At 46.3% G+C, this 15,314-nt stretch overlaps 1 protein-coding gene across 1 annotated transcript in view; it reads right to left on the minus strand.

Annotated features, from left to right (window-relative positions):
* Positions 1–5,218: 5,218 nt before the first annotated feature.
* Positions 5,219–15,314, minus strand: part of LOC147692351 (solute carrier family 22 member 6-B-like) — a 539,129-nt gene continuing 529,033 nt past the window's right edge. The window contains exon 5 of the mRNA XM_086939523.1: positions 5,219–5,360. Within this exon, the coding sequence (XP_086795649.1) occupies positions 5,219–5,360 (142 nt within the window). The remainder of the gene's footprint in view (positions 5,361–15,314) is intronic.

Raw genomic sequence — 15,314 nt, forward strand, 5'->3', positions numbered from 1 at the left:
AGGGGAGTGACAGGGTCTTTGCTGGATTGTATGTATACTGACAAGGGAACTGACGGTGTGAAAGACAAGTTTGTAGGTGGGCAGAGTACTGCATCCATAGTCTATAGGCATTTAAATCAGTCCATGTGCTAAGGCCTGGCTCGCAGTAGGAGTACTTGGGTACTGACTGAATGATTAGAGTACAGCAAGGAGAGTGCTTGGGTGAATTTATAAGTGTTGGGTTTTGGCGCAGTGAATGGATTAGTACAGTGTTTCCCAAACTGTGGTCCGCGGACCCCCAGGGGCCGGAAGACTCCTTTAACAGTAACTTTGTAACTTTTACGCACCATTGATTTTGCATTGGTGCATGCGTGTGCTTTAAGCGCTGCACCTGAGTCCCGCTGGCTTTTCCCGACTTCACCACTGCTAGTCACAAATAGCCCCAGCGATTTCCAAGGCCTCAGGCCTTACCACTGTTCAAGTAGTGATACTTATACCACTATTTTAGTATATGGTTCGAGTGGCCCCTGGGCCTCATCCATAATTGTGCAACTTTCATATGTTTTACTGTGCTTTTGTTTAAACGCTTGTGCTTCTAGACTCATAAAGAGTATCGAGGATTATTCTGAGAATAAATACATATATTTTTATAATATATAACTTGTGTGGTGTCCTTTCATTTGATATTACAGGATTGTGATTGGTAAAACAGCTGGCTTCACATGCCCTCTTGAGTTAAGCATTTAAGGCTGCTTAGTCCATGCTACCCTTAGGATAGCTTGTCTATAAGGTTGACTTACAACCATCACCATAAGGGATTGTTTGGACTGATACAAGGTGCCCCCAGAATTGGAGACATCATATATCAGGCCAACTTCTCACACCCACCCTTCAAAATGTATTTTTGGCCAAGGGAGATGGAATCCCGGGGGCTGTAAATGCATAGAGAGGGGGACTGCGTGCTCCCCTCCCCTTATAAAAAAGGCCTGGGGATGGGGTCCCAAGAGGGTCAGGGAGGGGGGCGCATACCTACCCCCTTGAAAAACAAGAAGGGCCCAGAGGAAGGGGTATCCGAGGACGTAAAGGGTTGGGGATAGTGGCTGTGCACCTCTTCCCCTTACAAAATAATATGGCCCCAGAAGGTAAGGTCCCTGGGGCCTGTAGTCCCTCCAGGAGGTAAACTGTGCACCCCCCTCCTGCTAACAAAATAAAATACCCCATGAGATGGGGGCCTGCAAAGGCTCGGGGAAAGGGATGAATGCCCCTTCCCCCAATGAAAAATACTACCCCAGAGTATGGTCTGCAAAGGCTTGGGGAGTGGGCTGTGCACCCCTCCCCGTTTTAGACAAATCTGTCTCCAGGATGGGGTCTATCTTAGTGCTGCCAGACCCTGTTGCCAACCTCATGGTCCACACATTCAAAGGCTGTGCACGGCCGGGGGTTGACTGCCTACGAGGGTTAGAGTGGCGAGTTATAGTCAGTGTTTTCTGGTTAGTGAATTGAAAAGTGTGTTTTACCAGGTGCGCTACTTATAATATTTGAAGGTGGTGGATGAATTGTAAATGGAAGCTATAACTATAACCTTAGAATTTTTAAGTTTTTGTAGTTTAAGTTTGGTTTGTAAGCTAAGCCTTAAATATAGTTTTTTTATTCAGTAAATTTCAATGTTTATTTGACATGTTAATAGAAATGTGAAATTGAAATCATAGAGTCAAGTGTCTTCAAGTACAGTGTTATGTGGAGTGTATACAGTATAGTGAAGGAGAGTGCTGTAAAGTCTGTTGTAGAGTGGAGCATTGTACGTGGACTAGACTGGAGTAGAGTGTAGTGGCATATGGTACAGTGCAGTAAAGTTCTATCTGGTGTTGTGGCATGGTGTCTCATATAGTGGAGTCAAGTATCATAGAGCAGAGAGGAGAGTTGTACAGTAGACTGGCATGTCATACAGAGGAGCAGGGCGGCGTAGGCTGTAATAGAGTGGAGCTGAGCATTTTAGAGTGGAGTAGTGTAAAAAAGAGTGTCCTAGAGTGGAGTATCATTGAGTGGAATGTCATAGCATACAGTGAAGGGGAGTGTCATAGAGTGGAGTGCTGTGCCATGTAGTGGAGTGCTGTGTCATAGAGAACAGTGGAGTGGCATGTCATTGAGTTTCACACTGTGTAGTACAGTGGCATATAGTGGATGGGCATAGAATGGAGATGAGTGTCATGAAATGGTTTTGACTGTACTACAGTGTTGTAGAGTTGAATACAGTGGTGCAGAGCGTTGAACAGTGCAGTGGCACAGAGTGGGATAAGCTGTGGGAGAGTGAAATATAGCACAGTGGAGTACACTGGAGAGGTGTAGCATACTGTCAAGTAAAGTGTCATCAATTGGAGTACTCTGTTGTACAGAAGAGTGTAGTGGCTAATGTACAGTATTGGATAGTTTTGTAGACTATAGTAGAATAGAGTGGCATTCAGTCTAGGTGAGTTTTGTAGACTGTAGTGATGTACAGGACAGTACAGTGTTGTAGAGTGTGGAAAAGTTGAACGGCATACAGTGCTATGGAGTACAATGGTATAAAGTAGCATAGAGTGAAGTGGAGTACAGTGGAGTAGAGTCGAGTACTGTGTCATAGAGTAAACCATAACAATATCGTAAGTTTGGCTAAGGTATGGAGGGAACTGTGGAAAATGAATGGCAAAGGGGAAAGGGGATTAGTAAAATGGATCGGGTTAGCACAGAATGTGAGAACTAAGGGGTAGGAGAAGATCAGGTTCAGTGGCTGTTAGATAATACTTAAAAGTGTTTTGTGATGAGGAACATGTTAAGCCCCCTCTGAAGGATGGTAAAACCAGTTGATGTCTCAAGTGGGTTACTAGTGAGTTCCACAAGCTTGATGCCGCTCCAAAGACAATTTGTTCTCTGCTTGTCTTATTTTGAACAAGAGCGATTGTGCTTCTGGAGTCTCCAGTGCCACTCAAGTACATAATAGGGTTTTCCTTTTAGTTGGGTCTTCTCCTTATCCAGTAACCTCTGTTGGCGTTGGGGATAGTGTGTTGCCATTCAGCATGCGTCTTTAATCTTCTGTTGGATTTGATTACTTCTAAGCCTTTCACATGAACCAATGAGTTTTCTCGCGTGACTGGAATATTTTCGAATTATTTTGATTTAGTTTGATTAGGGGTGCCGCTCGTAGTCGTTTTCACTGGGCGTGCTTTGTGGAATCCCTGCTCATCTTGCCATTGCCCTGTTCGGAGGAACTCTCGTGGAGCCTGTGAGCCTGTGTGCTCCATCCCTGGGTTTGCTGTGCTGCTGAGGGGAGAGACGCTGAATCGACCACCGGGAGCGGGACTGCGAGGCCCAGAGGTGCTTGCGCCAGGACATCGCGCGGACCTGGTGCCTCTTGTAAATGTGTAAATGTGTTGTATTTGTATAGCGCGAACAGTAACCCGTAAGCATCCCGGCGCTTGTACTCCTACCACAAGGGAACCCCTCCTGGCTTTTCCTTGTGAGGTGTCCACTCCTGGGCATCCCATGGTGAAACCAGGCATCCCTTGTGCATCAGGGGCCATTGTGGAGACTAAGCAAGCTATTGCCCAGAGTTGCAGCGTGGGGCCCATGCTTAGATTCGGCACTGAGGCCAGAATATCCGGTCAGAGGAATTTAAGCCCGATCCCGCCGAGGCGGGAATCGAACCCTGGTCCCTGGCCAGCGTTCTGCATCAAGGTCTGCCGCTCTAACCATTGAGCCACTCTTTCCGCCCCCTCCTCCCTGAAGGACTTTTAACGACTCGCAGCCCCCGCTCCGCGGTAGCCGCTCGTAGTCGTTTTCACTGGGCGTGCTTTGTGGAATCCCTGATCATCTTGCCATTGCCCTGTTCGGAGGAACTCTCGTGGAGCCTGTGTGCTCCATCCCAGGGTTTGCTGTGCTGCTGAGGGGAGGGACGCTGAATCGACCACCGGGAGCGGGACTGCGAGGCCCAGAGGTGCTTGCGCCAGGACATCGCGCGCACCTGGTGCCTCTTCCTGCCCCCTCCTCCCTGAAGGACTTTTAACAACTCGCGGCCCCCACTCCGCGGGAGCCGCTCGTAGTCGTTTTCACTGGGCGTGCTTTGTGGAATCCCTGCTCATCTTGCCATTGCCCTGTTCGGATGAACTCTCGTGGAGCCTGTGAGCCTGTGTGCTCCATCCCAGGGTTTGCTGTGCTGCTGAGGGGAGAGACGCTGAATCCACCACCGGGAGCGGGATTGCGAGGCCCAGAGGTGCTTGCGCCAGGACATCGCGCGCACCTGGTGCCTCTTCCCGCCCCCCTCCTCCTCCTATTTAGCCTAGCCGCCCTGCGCGTACGCGGGACGCGCGCGGACTGAAGACCGGGCAAAGGGCAGGCCCTCTTAGGCCCTCAGAGGCCGAGTGAGGCTAGGCTGGGCTGGGACTAACCCCCTTCGAAGTTCTTACAGTAAGGATAGTCCAGGAGATAGGCACCGGCATTGCAATGTCTCTATCCACACTCTCACTGCCCAGCCATCCATTTTGCACTAGCCTTTCGTATAGCCATTTATCTATGCACACACTCACTCCAACCATTCACCCAATCACTCACTCTATCAATTCACTCACATTTATTTCACACTACTTCCACACTCACTGCCCATTTGTCCTCCATCCATTCATGCACTCATCTATTAATCCTACAATATATTTATAAACTCTCTCATCCATCCAAACGCCTATCCATGCATCTGTGCATGTAATCACTTGCACATTCACTACTGCTGCCCTATACATGGCCCTTCTAGAGTACTTCTCTATATCCTGGTTCAGAAACAGCACATTCCCCTTACTTTCATACACTGCCCTTGCTCATTTATCAAGCCACATACTCATGTATTCGTTGCGTTATCCATTCATGTGCTTTCTCTTCCATCTGTGCATCAAATAATTTCCATTCATCCATCCATTCATCAGTGTACTATTTGCATCTTTCTGTTCATCCCATGATGGAATCATACTCGCATTCATTTACTCACACACGCAATCAATAGAGAAAAACTTTCCCTTATATGCCTAACCAATGGATTTTGACATTGCTCATTTATAGATTCAGCCATCTTCTTGTCAGCTATCCTCAGGTGAAATGCGAGGCCCTGTAAAATGCAGGGCCTTGGTATATTAGCCCACGCTGCCAGCCCTATTTCACGTTGATCATACGTATCTTTCATCATCCATAATCATAAATTGCAATTTCTCTCTATCTGTTACACTAAAAACAAACTCACTTCCAAGTTTATATGATCCTCTAGTAGCTTCCCGTTGATCAGGGCCACTCGTTTTAGATTCCGCAAGGCAACCTCTGGCTTATTGTTCATGAGCAGCCAACGTTCCGATTCGGGCAACCACCTGCGTCAAAGAGAGAGAGGAGATTTTTGTTTTTTGTTGTTTCTTTCACAATGAGTTAATGACCAACATTGAATTACAGATGAAACAGTTGTTATAATAGGAGGCTACTAGCACCCCAGGCCAGCGCTCGGCTGCGTGAAGAATTAGCCACGGCTTTATTAGTTGGAGCTTAGCCGATCCCAAAGGCAGATATTGTCAGTCCTGTAAGCAAGTAACGTTATTTTGCTATTCAAAGGTGCTACAGAGAGGTCATTTCCGATATAGGCTCACATGATTATTGTAGGCCATCTGCCTCTGTCGTAGCGCCTCCCAGACGTCTTTTTGGCTGGCTTTTCTTTTTCGGGCCACTAGTTTAATTGACATTTTAAAGTAATGCACCCCAGTCACAAAAAAGCAGCAGATGTAAGCCTGTCAACAACCCATCCCAGCTGGCCTGAAGTTTACTCTAGCCATCCACCAACCCATTCCACTCCTTCAGCAGTCCCTCCAGCCGAAAGGAGTGGCTGGGTGAAAACCTACTTGGACAACCAACAACACATTCCACGTGACTTTGTGTCACGGCTCAGAGGCATTACGTCCCAACATAAAAATAGCCGAGATACTACAGTTTGCATTTGTTCCTAGTAAGCATCTGGGAATGCAATCGTGAGGATCAAATCTGAAACCCACCCGCCCTCTCTATATACAGCAAGCCAGCTGACACCCAGTCCTGAAAGGACAGCAGTACATGATCAAGATATACATAAGTATACTAAGATAGGCAACAGACTCGCGCACGCTAATGCGCAAGCTACGAAATCCGGCCCTTACTGAACGCAAACAAACACCACATGAATAAGCACATTTGGTCTGTCGTGAAGAACGTAAGGCCACCAATGACTGCTTATTTGTGCACTAAAAAAAATCAAGAGTAACTTCATCTCGGTTCAAAAGAACCATAAAAGTTTAGCAATAATAGTTTTTACAGTTTATGAAACAATCACAATAAAATATTTAGAAAACGAACAAATCATACAATTCCAGCAATATAGAGTTTGTTGCATACATTAATCAACTTGAAAAACATAATATTACACCAGACATTATAAGCATCTTTTACTCGTAAAGCTTCCTAATAGCCATAGAGACTTTTATAAAATTGGTCACCGTGGTACATATATCCACAGTAGCCAATGTGTTAAGAAAATTAAAACTATTAATATATGTACAGGGGCGAATCTTCCTTATTAATGGACATAAAAATCTGTTTCTCACTGTTTTATATAAAGTGCAGAATAGAACAAAGTAAACAGTGCTTTGACTCAAGAAGTTATCACACGGACAAGGCATCAGAATATCGGCACACCCACTTTGGCATGGGAATGGCAACAAAAAGTGCACAGTGCATAAACATAATCAAGGGACATATTATCAAGGGGGTTTATCTCCGCTTTTTTGGCTTTAAAAGCCAAGAAAGCGGAGATAAAATTATCTCCCTATTACCTAGCTGTCGCTAACACCAGTTAGCGACAGCTAGTAGGAGATAGCGACCATCTTGGGCCCCGCTTAGCATGTCAGTGATATTTATCACTAATGACATGCAAAGTGGGCGTGCCAAGATGTTAGCGACTGGAAACAGTCGTAACATCGCTATCTCCTATTACCAACTTTTGGAGACATTCGCGCTAAGCGCGAATATCTCCAAAAGCTAACACCTGCCCCTGAGCAGTTCTTAGCGATGTTATCCAACGGTAGGTGGATAACATGGCTAAGATCATTAGCTCGGTAATGCATGAATATCGCTGACTTTTCTGCGATATTCATGCATTTCGGCCAATTTTTATCGCTTAAGAGATAAACCTTGATAATAGCAAGGTTCCTAAGCGATAAAAATCGCCGCAGCTCGGCGATAAAAATATCCCCGCTAAACCAACATAGCGATAATTATCGCTAGTTGTTGGTAATATGCCCCATAGTTAGTTAAAATCTAATCTGCAGGTTAGTAGAGAAAGTTAAATAGTATTGCAGTGGGACAGGGAAACTCTGTAATAAACCCATCTCCCCATGCTGTGGATCGCACGTATTACCCCTAGTATAGTACGCCTCTTTAATAATGTCCTTGGCCTTTGGTTGGATACTTTCAGGATTTTTATAAAAATTCCCCAATCCTATCTCGTGGTTTTTTCCCCTCAAATAGGGAAGGCAAGGTATCATCAACCCTTTGGATGCACGCAGTGAGTGAAAATTTCGCACATGAGTAATTCGGACTGCTCTCGGCCGTCCGACGTACATGTCACCCGTAGCGTCGGTCGACGCCTCCAAAGGGTTAAACCATTGTCCGAATTTTGACCGTCTTTGTTTACTTCTCTTGAAAATGCTAGGGCTTCTTATAGCCAGATCTTTCCCCATAAAAGCAGGGGGGGCACTGCCTATACGGTCCTCTATAAAATCTAATCCCAGTTCCTTGTGACAGATAAGGGTAGGGGCACTGTTTGAGGTCATCAAAAATCTTTTGGTGGATTTGTTTTCAAATACTTGAATCTGTCAGCTTTTGTGATGTCCCCAAACGGCTGCCCCATAGGTTGCAATGGGGAGACATTTGGCTCTATAGAGAGTAATTAATTCCCTCACGGACTTGTGCCCTAATTTGGAAGCAAAACAAAATAGCGCGTCCACCGTCCTACCAGCTGTTGGGCTCTTGCAGTTAAAAGTGGTTCCCATTTCAACTGGTTACTAAATACGTTGCCCAAATATGAAAAGTTAACTACATTTTCAATTCTATTGTCCTGTACAACAAAGGTTTTCGTTTTTGTGGTCTTCGGGCCACATACCATTATATAAGATTCCATAAAATTCACTTTGAAATCGAGGGAAGACTTAAAAACGGTAATAGCATTGTGAGATTTCTGCAGACTTTTAGCTGTCCTTGCCATTAAGACTGTGTCATCTCCATATGATAGTAAATGGACAAATGTATTGCCAATTTTGGGAAAATCGAGATCCCTTCGTAATAAAACCCCCACCAGTCAGTTTGTGTGAATTAAAAACAGGAGTGGGACTAGCATACACCCTTGCTCGACTCCCTCTGTTGAGATGATTGGTCTCCCCCCCCCCCCCCCCCCCCTTGAGTACCATATCTTACAGCGACTGTGATATTGAAGTGTAGCCTAGGGAGGAGGGTTAATAATGCTTCTTCAACACCCATACTTCCCATCATCGCCCACAATTTATCTCAGTTAACAGCGTATAAGGCACTAGATAAGTCCATGAAGGCCAGGTGGATGGAACCCTTCCTGGCCCTCACATACTTATTAACTATTAGGAACAAATTGAGACATTGCTCAGTCATGCCCACACCCCTCCTCAAGTCGTAATGTGGGTTGGATATAGCCCCTGTGGTGGATGCCCAGTCTTCTAGATGTGCAAGGAGAACCCTTCCCAGTACCTTGGCTGTGGTATCAATCATTGAGATTGGCCTATGACATTCAGGTCACTCCTACTGGCCTTTTTGAAAACTGGGACGACAATTGCCCCCTTCCAGGTCGTAGGCAAAGGGTTGATAATAGGTGCTTTAAAAATATTCATCAACAGTTGTGCCCATAGGTAAAGGTTTATACAAATCAATCAAGGGGAACCCCATCTGGGGGTGGAGTTTTCAGGCAAATCTCCTGTACTAAAGCCTCCTCCACCTAAGCAACTGTGATTGGCAGGCTGAGTGGGTGGCTGTAGTTTAATCAATGGGCATATCCCTTGGATTCTCCTCCATTATCTTGTGCTGCGGGTTAAAAACACATGTGAAGGAAGCTTCCCAGGCTTCCCCCAGTTTCAGCAAGGCCATCTGTCTCACTTCTTCAGTGACATGAGGATGGTTGATCATTGCCCAACATTTTTTAGAGTCTTTTAGGGATCCCGCTATTTTTTGATCTTCCCATGCTATCCACCTAAATTCTGCCTTTCTATTTTTGATCACATTTTTATAACTATACCTTGTAGATTTAATTAGATCTCTATCACAAGGAGTGGTGCCAAGGGCCCTTTTTAATTCCTTATGGGCCCTGGAGCATTCAGTGTTAAACCAACAGGGATCTACTGGTTTCTTTTGGAGGACATTCAATCAATCAATCAAGGCATTTGTATAGAGCGCTACTCACCCGGAGGGTCTCAAGGCGCTTGGGGATGGGGGGTCTGCTACTGCTCGAACAGCCAAGTCTTGAGTTGCTTCCTGAAGGCGAGGTGGTCTTGGGTCAGGCGGAGGTGGGTGGGGAGGGAGTTCCACTTCTTGGCGGCCAGGTAGGAGAAGGATCTTCCTCCCGTTGTGGCTCTTCGGATGCGGGGGACGGCGTGACTGGTCGATCGGAGCTGGCGTGTGGGAGTGTAGAAGTTGAGGCGGTCGTTGAGGTATCTTGGGCCTTGGTTGTGGAGGGCTTTGTGTGCGTGGGTAAGGAGTCGGAACGTGATCCTCTTGTTGACGGGGAGCCAGTGCAAGTTTCTTAGGTGTGCGGAGATGTGGCTGTGTCGGGGGATGTCCAGGATGAGTCGAGCTGAGGTGTTCTGAATCCGCTGGAGTCTTTTCTGGAGTTTTGCAGTGGTTCTGGCGTAGAGGGAGTTGCCGTAGTCCAATCGGCTGGTGACGAGGGCCTGGGTGACCGTCTTCCTGGTTTCGGTGGGGATCCACCGGAAGATCTTCCGTAGCATGCGTAGGATGTTGAAGCATGACGAGGAGACGGCGTTGACTTGTCTGGTCATGGAGAGGGAGGAGTCCAGGATGAAGCCCAGGTTGCGTGCGTGGTCCGTCGGTTTGGGTGCGTTGCCCAGGGCAGGGGGCCACCAGGAGTCGTCCCAGGCGGAGGGCGACGATCCCAGGATGAGGACTTCCGTCTTATCTGAGTTCAGTTTCAGACGGCTGTTCATCATCCACTCGGCTACGTCTTTCATCCCTTCGTGTAGGTTGGCCTTGGCGGTGGCGGGGTCGTTGGTGAGGGAGAGGATCAGCTGGGTGTCGTCGGCGTAGGAGATGATGTTGAGGTTGTGTTGGCGTGCAATGGCTGCAAGGGGGCTCATGTAGACGTTGAAGAGGGTGGGGCTGAGCGATGATCCCTGTGGTATGCCGCAGATGACTTCGGTGGCCTCGGATCTGAACGGGGGGAGGCGGACTCTCTGTGTCCTTCCGGCAAGGAAGGAGATGATCCACTCCAGTGCCTTCTCTTGGATTCCGACGTTGCTGAGGCGCTGCACTAGGGTGCAGTGGCAGACAGTGTTGAACGCCGCGGAGAGGTCTAGGAGGATGAGGACCGCTGTTTCCCCGTTGTCGAGCAGGGATCTGATGTCGTCGGTGGCTGCGATGAGGGCGGTCTCGGTGCTGTGGTTGGCTCGGAAACCGGACTGCGAGAGGTCGAGGGAGCCATTCGTCTCGAGGAAGGCGGCCAGCTGTCTGTTGACGGTCTTCTCGATGACTTTAGCAGGAAATGGGAGGAGCGAGATGGGGCGGTAGTTTTTGAGGTCGGTGGGGTCGGCTGAAGGTTTCTTCAGGAGGGCGCTGAGTTCGGCGTGCTTCCAGCTCTCCGGGAAGGTTGCGGTGTCGAAGGAGGTGTTGATGATGTCTCGTATTTGGGGAGCGATGACGGAGTCTGCCTTGTTGAAGACGTGGTGGGGGCAGGGGTCGGTTGGAGATCCGGAGTGTCAGGATCTGTCAAGCTCCATGACCTTTTCTCAGTACCTTCCTTGGCCTTGTTGTACCTTGCTGATTTGATCTATATCTTATTGGGCCTTACTATTGTTTGCCTATGACATTTTGCCTTATGTATGCACCTTTTGTTCGCTGATAACAATGTATGCCACATTATCCCACTAATACTGTTAGTTTATTCTTTAGGCCAATGCTTGTTTCACTGAATCATTGCTTACTCGTTAATTTACTTGGGCCAATGCTTGTTTTGTAGTTAGTTGCTGCTAAGGACCTTTTGTTCCTGCGCAGCCACCATAGTTGCTCTTGGGTCTATAAAAAGGGACCACGCCCTTGGATCCGTGCGGATTATTCTGGAGTGTTCTGCAGAGGTGACTTCTCCCTGCACTGCTTCCTGAGGCTCCGGTCATCTTCCGAGAACTTTGTTTCCAGTTTCCTGCAATTTGGTGGTTTCCTACCACAGAGATTAGTTAGAAGACAACGCAGGTAGGATCCATCCTATTTTCTTTTGCCCCCATCGTGAAGAAACCTTCTGACCTGCGTGTCTTGGTGCAATTCCGATCCAGACCTTCATTTTGCGTGTTTTGGTGCAATAAATCACTCCTTTGCAAGAGTTTATTTCAGAACGTGGCTGAAAGCTCTGAGTTTACATTTTGGATGTCTTTCGGTCCGAGTTTAGATATATTTCATGTTTTGGCAGTCAAAGTATTACTAGCAGACTAAACATTAGAATTTACTTGTTAATAAGAAATAATTGATGCAATACAATTGTGAAACTCTTTTACATCGAGATTTCTTTTGCCACAAGCAAGTTTTTGGTTTGTTTACATTTCTCTTGACATAATCTTTGCAGGCAGTGTTTTGGCAGAGGTTAATTACTCAAGAAGTATCTTTTTGAACAAACTATTCAAACAAAGAACAAGTAATCTTTGGGTTCTTTTAGCATTCAGTTTCATTAGAAATATAAACGAATGTGATTATTTGATGTCATTTAATTGCATAAACCTATGTAGTAGATCTGAACTGCAAGAGTCTATTTAAATACTTTTCCTCATTATTCTGAATAGAAGAATATCATTAGGGGTAGAACATATTATTTAAAGTGTAACCATTAGCTTTTATTTCAGGAATTCAGGGATTTAGCGTCAAGAATTCCAACTTAGACACTACAGTGGACCTACGCTCCTGTGTTCCAGTTTTTTGTGTTTATCTTGTTCCAGATCCCCCTCCCCGCAGTACCCTCCCTTACCTCCCATCGTCTAGCCACTTCGATCCTCTGCGGAACTCATAGTGCAGAGTCGGAGGTGCTGGAAGGTGGGCTTTTGGGTACTGCTCCTGAGGAACAAAACAAAAAAAACTGCGAACCTTATATTAGGTTCCTGACAGAATAATCCGCCCAAGAATTCAGTTCCTCCCGAGCAGTACACAAAAGATGGCCACCATGAATGATCTCTGTGCCTTGATGAATAATCTCCAGAAGGAGCTTACGGCTAGCCATCAAGAAACTGCAGCCTTAGCTGGTAAAGTAATCCAATTACAAACTCGATTGGATTCTGGTCATACCGCAAGCCCTTCCCAAACAAATGTTACAGGTTCCTCTTCGTCTATTTCTGTGTGAGTACCTACACCTGTTCCTCTTGCGCCACCTGAGAGATTTGCTGGGGAACCAAATAAATTTCAGACCTTTTTGACTCAAGTGCCATTGCATTTTATGGTTAAACCAGCTTCTTTTCCTGATGCTCAATCCCGTATAGCTTTCCTAATTTCCTATCTTAGTGGGGATGCAGCAATGTGGGTAGTTCCTTTGGTTCAAACTGACGATCCTTTGCTTTATAATTGGACCAATTTTAAACGTGAATTTGAGGAGATTTTTGACAGAAGGACTATTACAGGATCTTCTGATAGAGAGTTACTTGAACTAAAGCAGGGAAATAAGGATCTCGTTCATTACCTTACACAGTTTAACCGCCTGGTAGCAGAAACAGAGTGGCCCGAGGAAAAAAGGGCAGCCCTATACTATCAAGGTCTTAGGGATAAACTTAAAGATCTCATTGCCCCTATAGATCCTCAACCAAGGTCTTGCGCCGATTTAATAGCCCTTAGTTTACGATTGGATCATCGGGTTGCGGATCGCAAAGGTGATAAAAGAAAAACTGATGTTAGGATTTTTACTAGAGCAAAGGAAAAATCACACCAAGGCGGTGGAGAACCCATGGAAGTTGGTAGTTTAAGAAAACCATTAACCACAGAGGAAAAAGACAATAGGAGAAAAAGCGGTCTCTGCCTCTATTGTGGGAAAAAAGGTCATTTTGTCAGAGACTGTCTTCTTAAGCCAAAAGGTTCCTGGCCCCGTGATAAAGCTTTGAATAAATCGGAAAACTAGGAAACTCGAAATTGGATCAGGAGGCTTTTTCGAGTTAATTACCCTCTCCTGCACAGTCGATTGCTAATACTTTACACTTAATTCTTAATGTCCAAATCAAGATTACTGAGCAGAAAAGCCTGCTGGTAGCGGCCATGATAGACTCAGGGGCGACCGGGAACTTTATTGATACCCAGTTTGCTAAAGAAAGAGACATACCAATTTTAGAAAAATCTAAACCAGAACTGGTGTACGCTGTAGATGGGACACAATTAACATCAGGAATGATAACTCATTGTACTAGTGCTCTTCTTATGACTTGTGACACGAATGGTAAAAAGCATCAAGAAAGTATTTCTTTCAAAGTGATTGACGCACCTCAGTTTGGAATAATTTTGGGGATACCTTGGTTAACCTTACACAACCCGGCAATAGACTGGGTAAACTGTGCTGTTGATTTCTCTTCTCAGTGGTTCCAACAGGAGTGTTTTTGTTCAAACAAACAATCTAGAGATACTCCAAGTGCCTTGTTGCGTAGTGCTTCAGCTCTTTTTGTATCCACTGCTGCTGAAAAAGATATCGAGTTACCACCTGTTTATGAATCTTTTGCTGATGTCTTTAGTGAGCAGAAAGCAGAAAGTTTACCTCCTCATAGGGATTATGATTGTGCTATTGATCTAGTGCCTGGGGCTACAATTCCTTGCAGCAGGGTTTACGCTCTAACTGACCAGGAAAACCAACATCTCCGAGAATATTTGGATACATTCGAACGATCTTCCACCCCACCTTGATCTCTTGACGCTAGTGGTATTCATAAAAAACGTGCACCTGACCTGAGACAGCGGCGAGGTGTATAGTGGGAGATCAAGGTTCGCAGCATTATGGGACCTCTCCCATGCATGGCTCTGTGAGCCAGGCAGAGGTACTTGAATGTAACCCTGGCCTGAACTGGGAGCCAATGTAGCTCCCTCAAAGACGCTCTTACAGACTGGTACCCGGGTATCCTGAGACGCAGTCTTGCTGCCTCATTCTGCACCACCTCCAATCTATCGGTGACATATTTAGGGGAGCTGAGGTATAATGAGTTGCCATAGTCAAGTCTTGAGACTACCAACGCTTGTACTACAGTCCTTCTTGATTTCTCTGAAAGTAGACTCAGGATTTTCCGAACCTCCCGGAGTATTCCAAAACAGGTGCTCGCCAGTTTTTTGGCTTCCGTTTCCATGGTTAAATTCTGGTCTAGCCACATACCCAGATTTTTCATGGAGGTTTACGGTTGGGGGCGACCCCAATTTGTTGGGCAGGTGATCTCTGTGTAGGGGCTAAAGCTGCTGCCCAGGATCATTAGCTCAGCTGCAGGAAACTGACACGCCTTTTAGCTGCAAGGAGGCCCCTCCCTCTCTCAGGTGCAGGCGAGTTGTAAGCTGGGGGACCAAGTTCCACCCCAGTTGTAAGCAAAGAAGCTACGGGATAGCAGAGAAAGTTATGTGAGTCCCTACCTATTTGTGCACACACTATAACACAGTATAAATGTCACAAAGATAACATTATTAGGAGCCATGCAGCTAGACAGGCTACTCATAACTGAAACATAGACAGCTGTTGACTCAATTTCTCGCACTCCCAAGACTCCACGTCGTGTATTCATTAAGAACTCAAAAGTCTTCTCTGCATTGGCGTACCTCGAGGCCTCTCAAGTGCTCGTCACTCAGATGTCGCAGTCTAGCACGGAGCGGCCTGCCCAGCCACCAGGGAAAGTCACGACGAAACGCCTTAAAAAAGATCCTCCATCACCAACAGGGTCCACTTCGACTGTCTCCATGGAGCTTCTGCTGGAGGAAATCCGTGCCCTCAGACCTTTCATGGAGGAAACTAATTCTAAGTTGCAGGTTCTCACTGATTATTGGTCTCAGATGGATGCCAGGGTGAC

This window comes from Lissotriton vulgaris, chromosome 9 (genome assembly GCF_964263255.1).
Source record: "Lissotriton vulgaris chromosome 9, aLisVul1.2, whole genome shotgun sequence".
In the NCBI taxonomy this organism is placed as follows: domain Eukaryota; kingdom Metazoa; phylum Chordata; class Amphibia; order Caudata; family Salamandridae; genus Lissotriton; species Lissotriton vulgaris.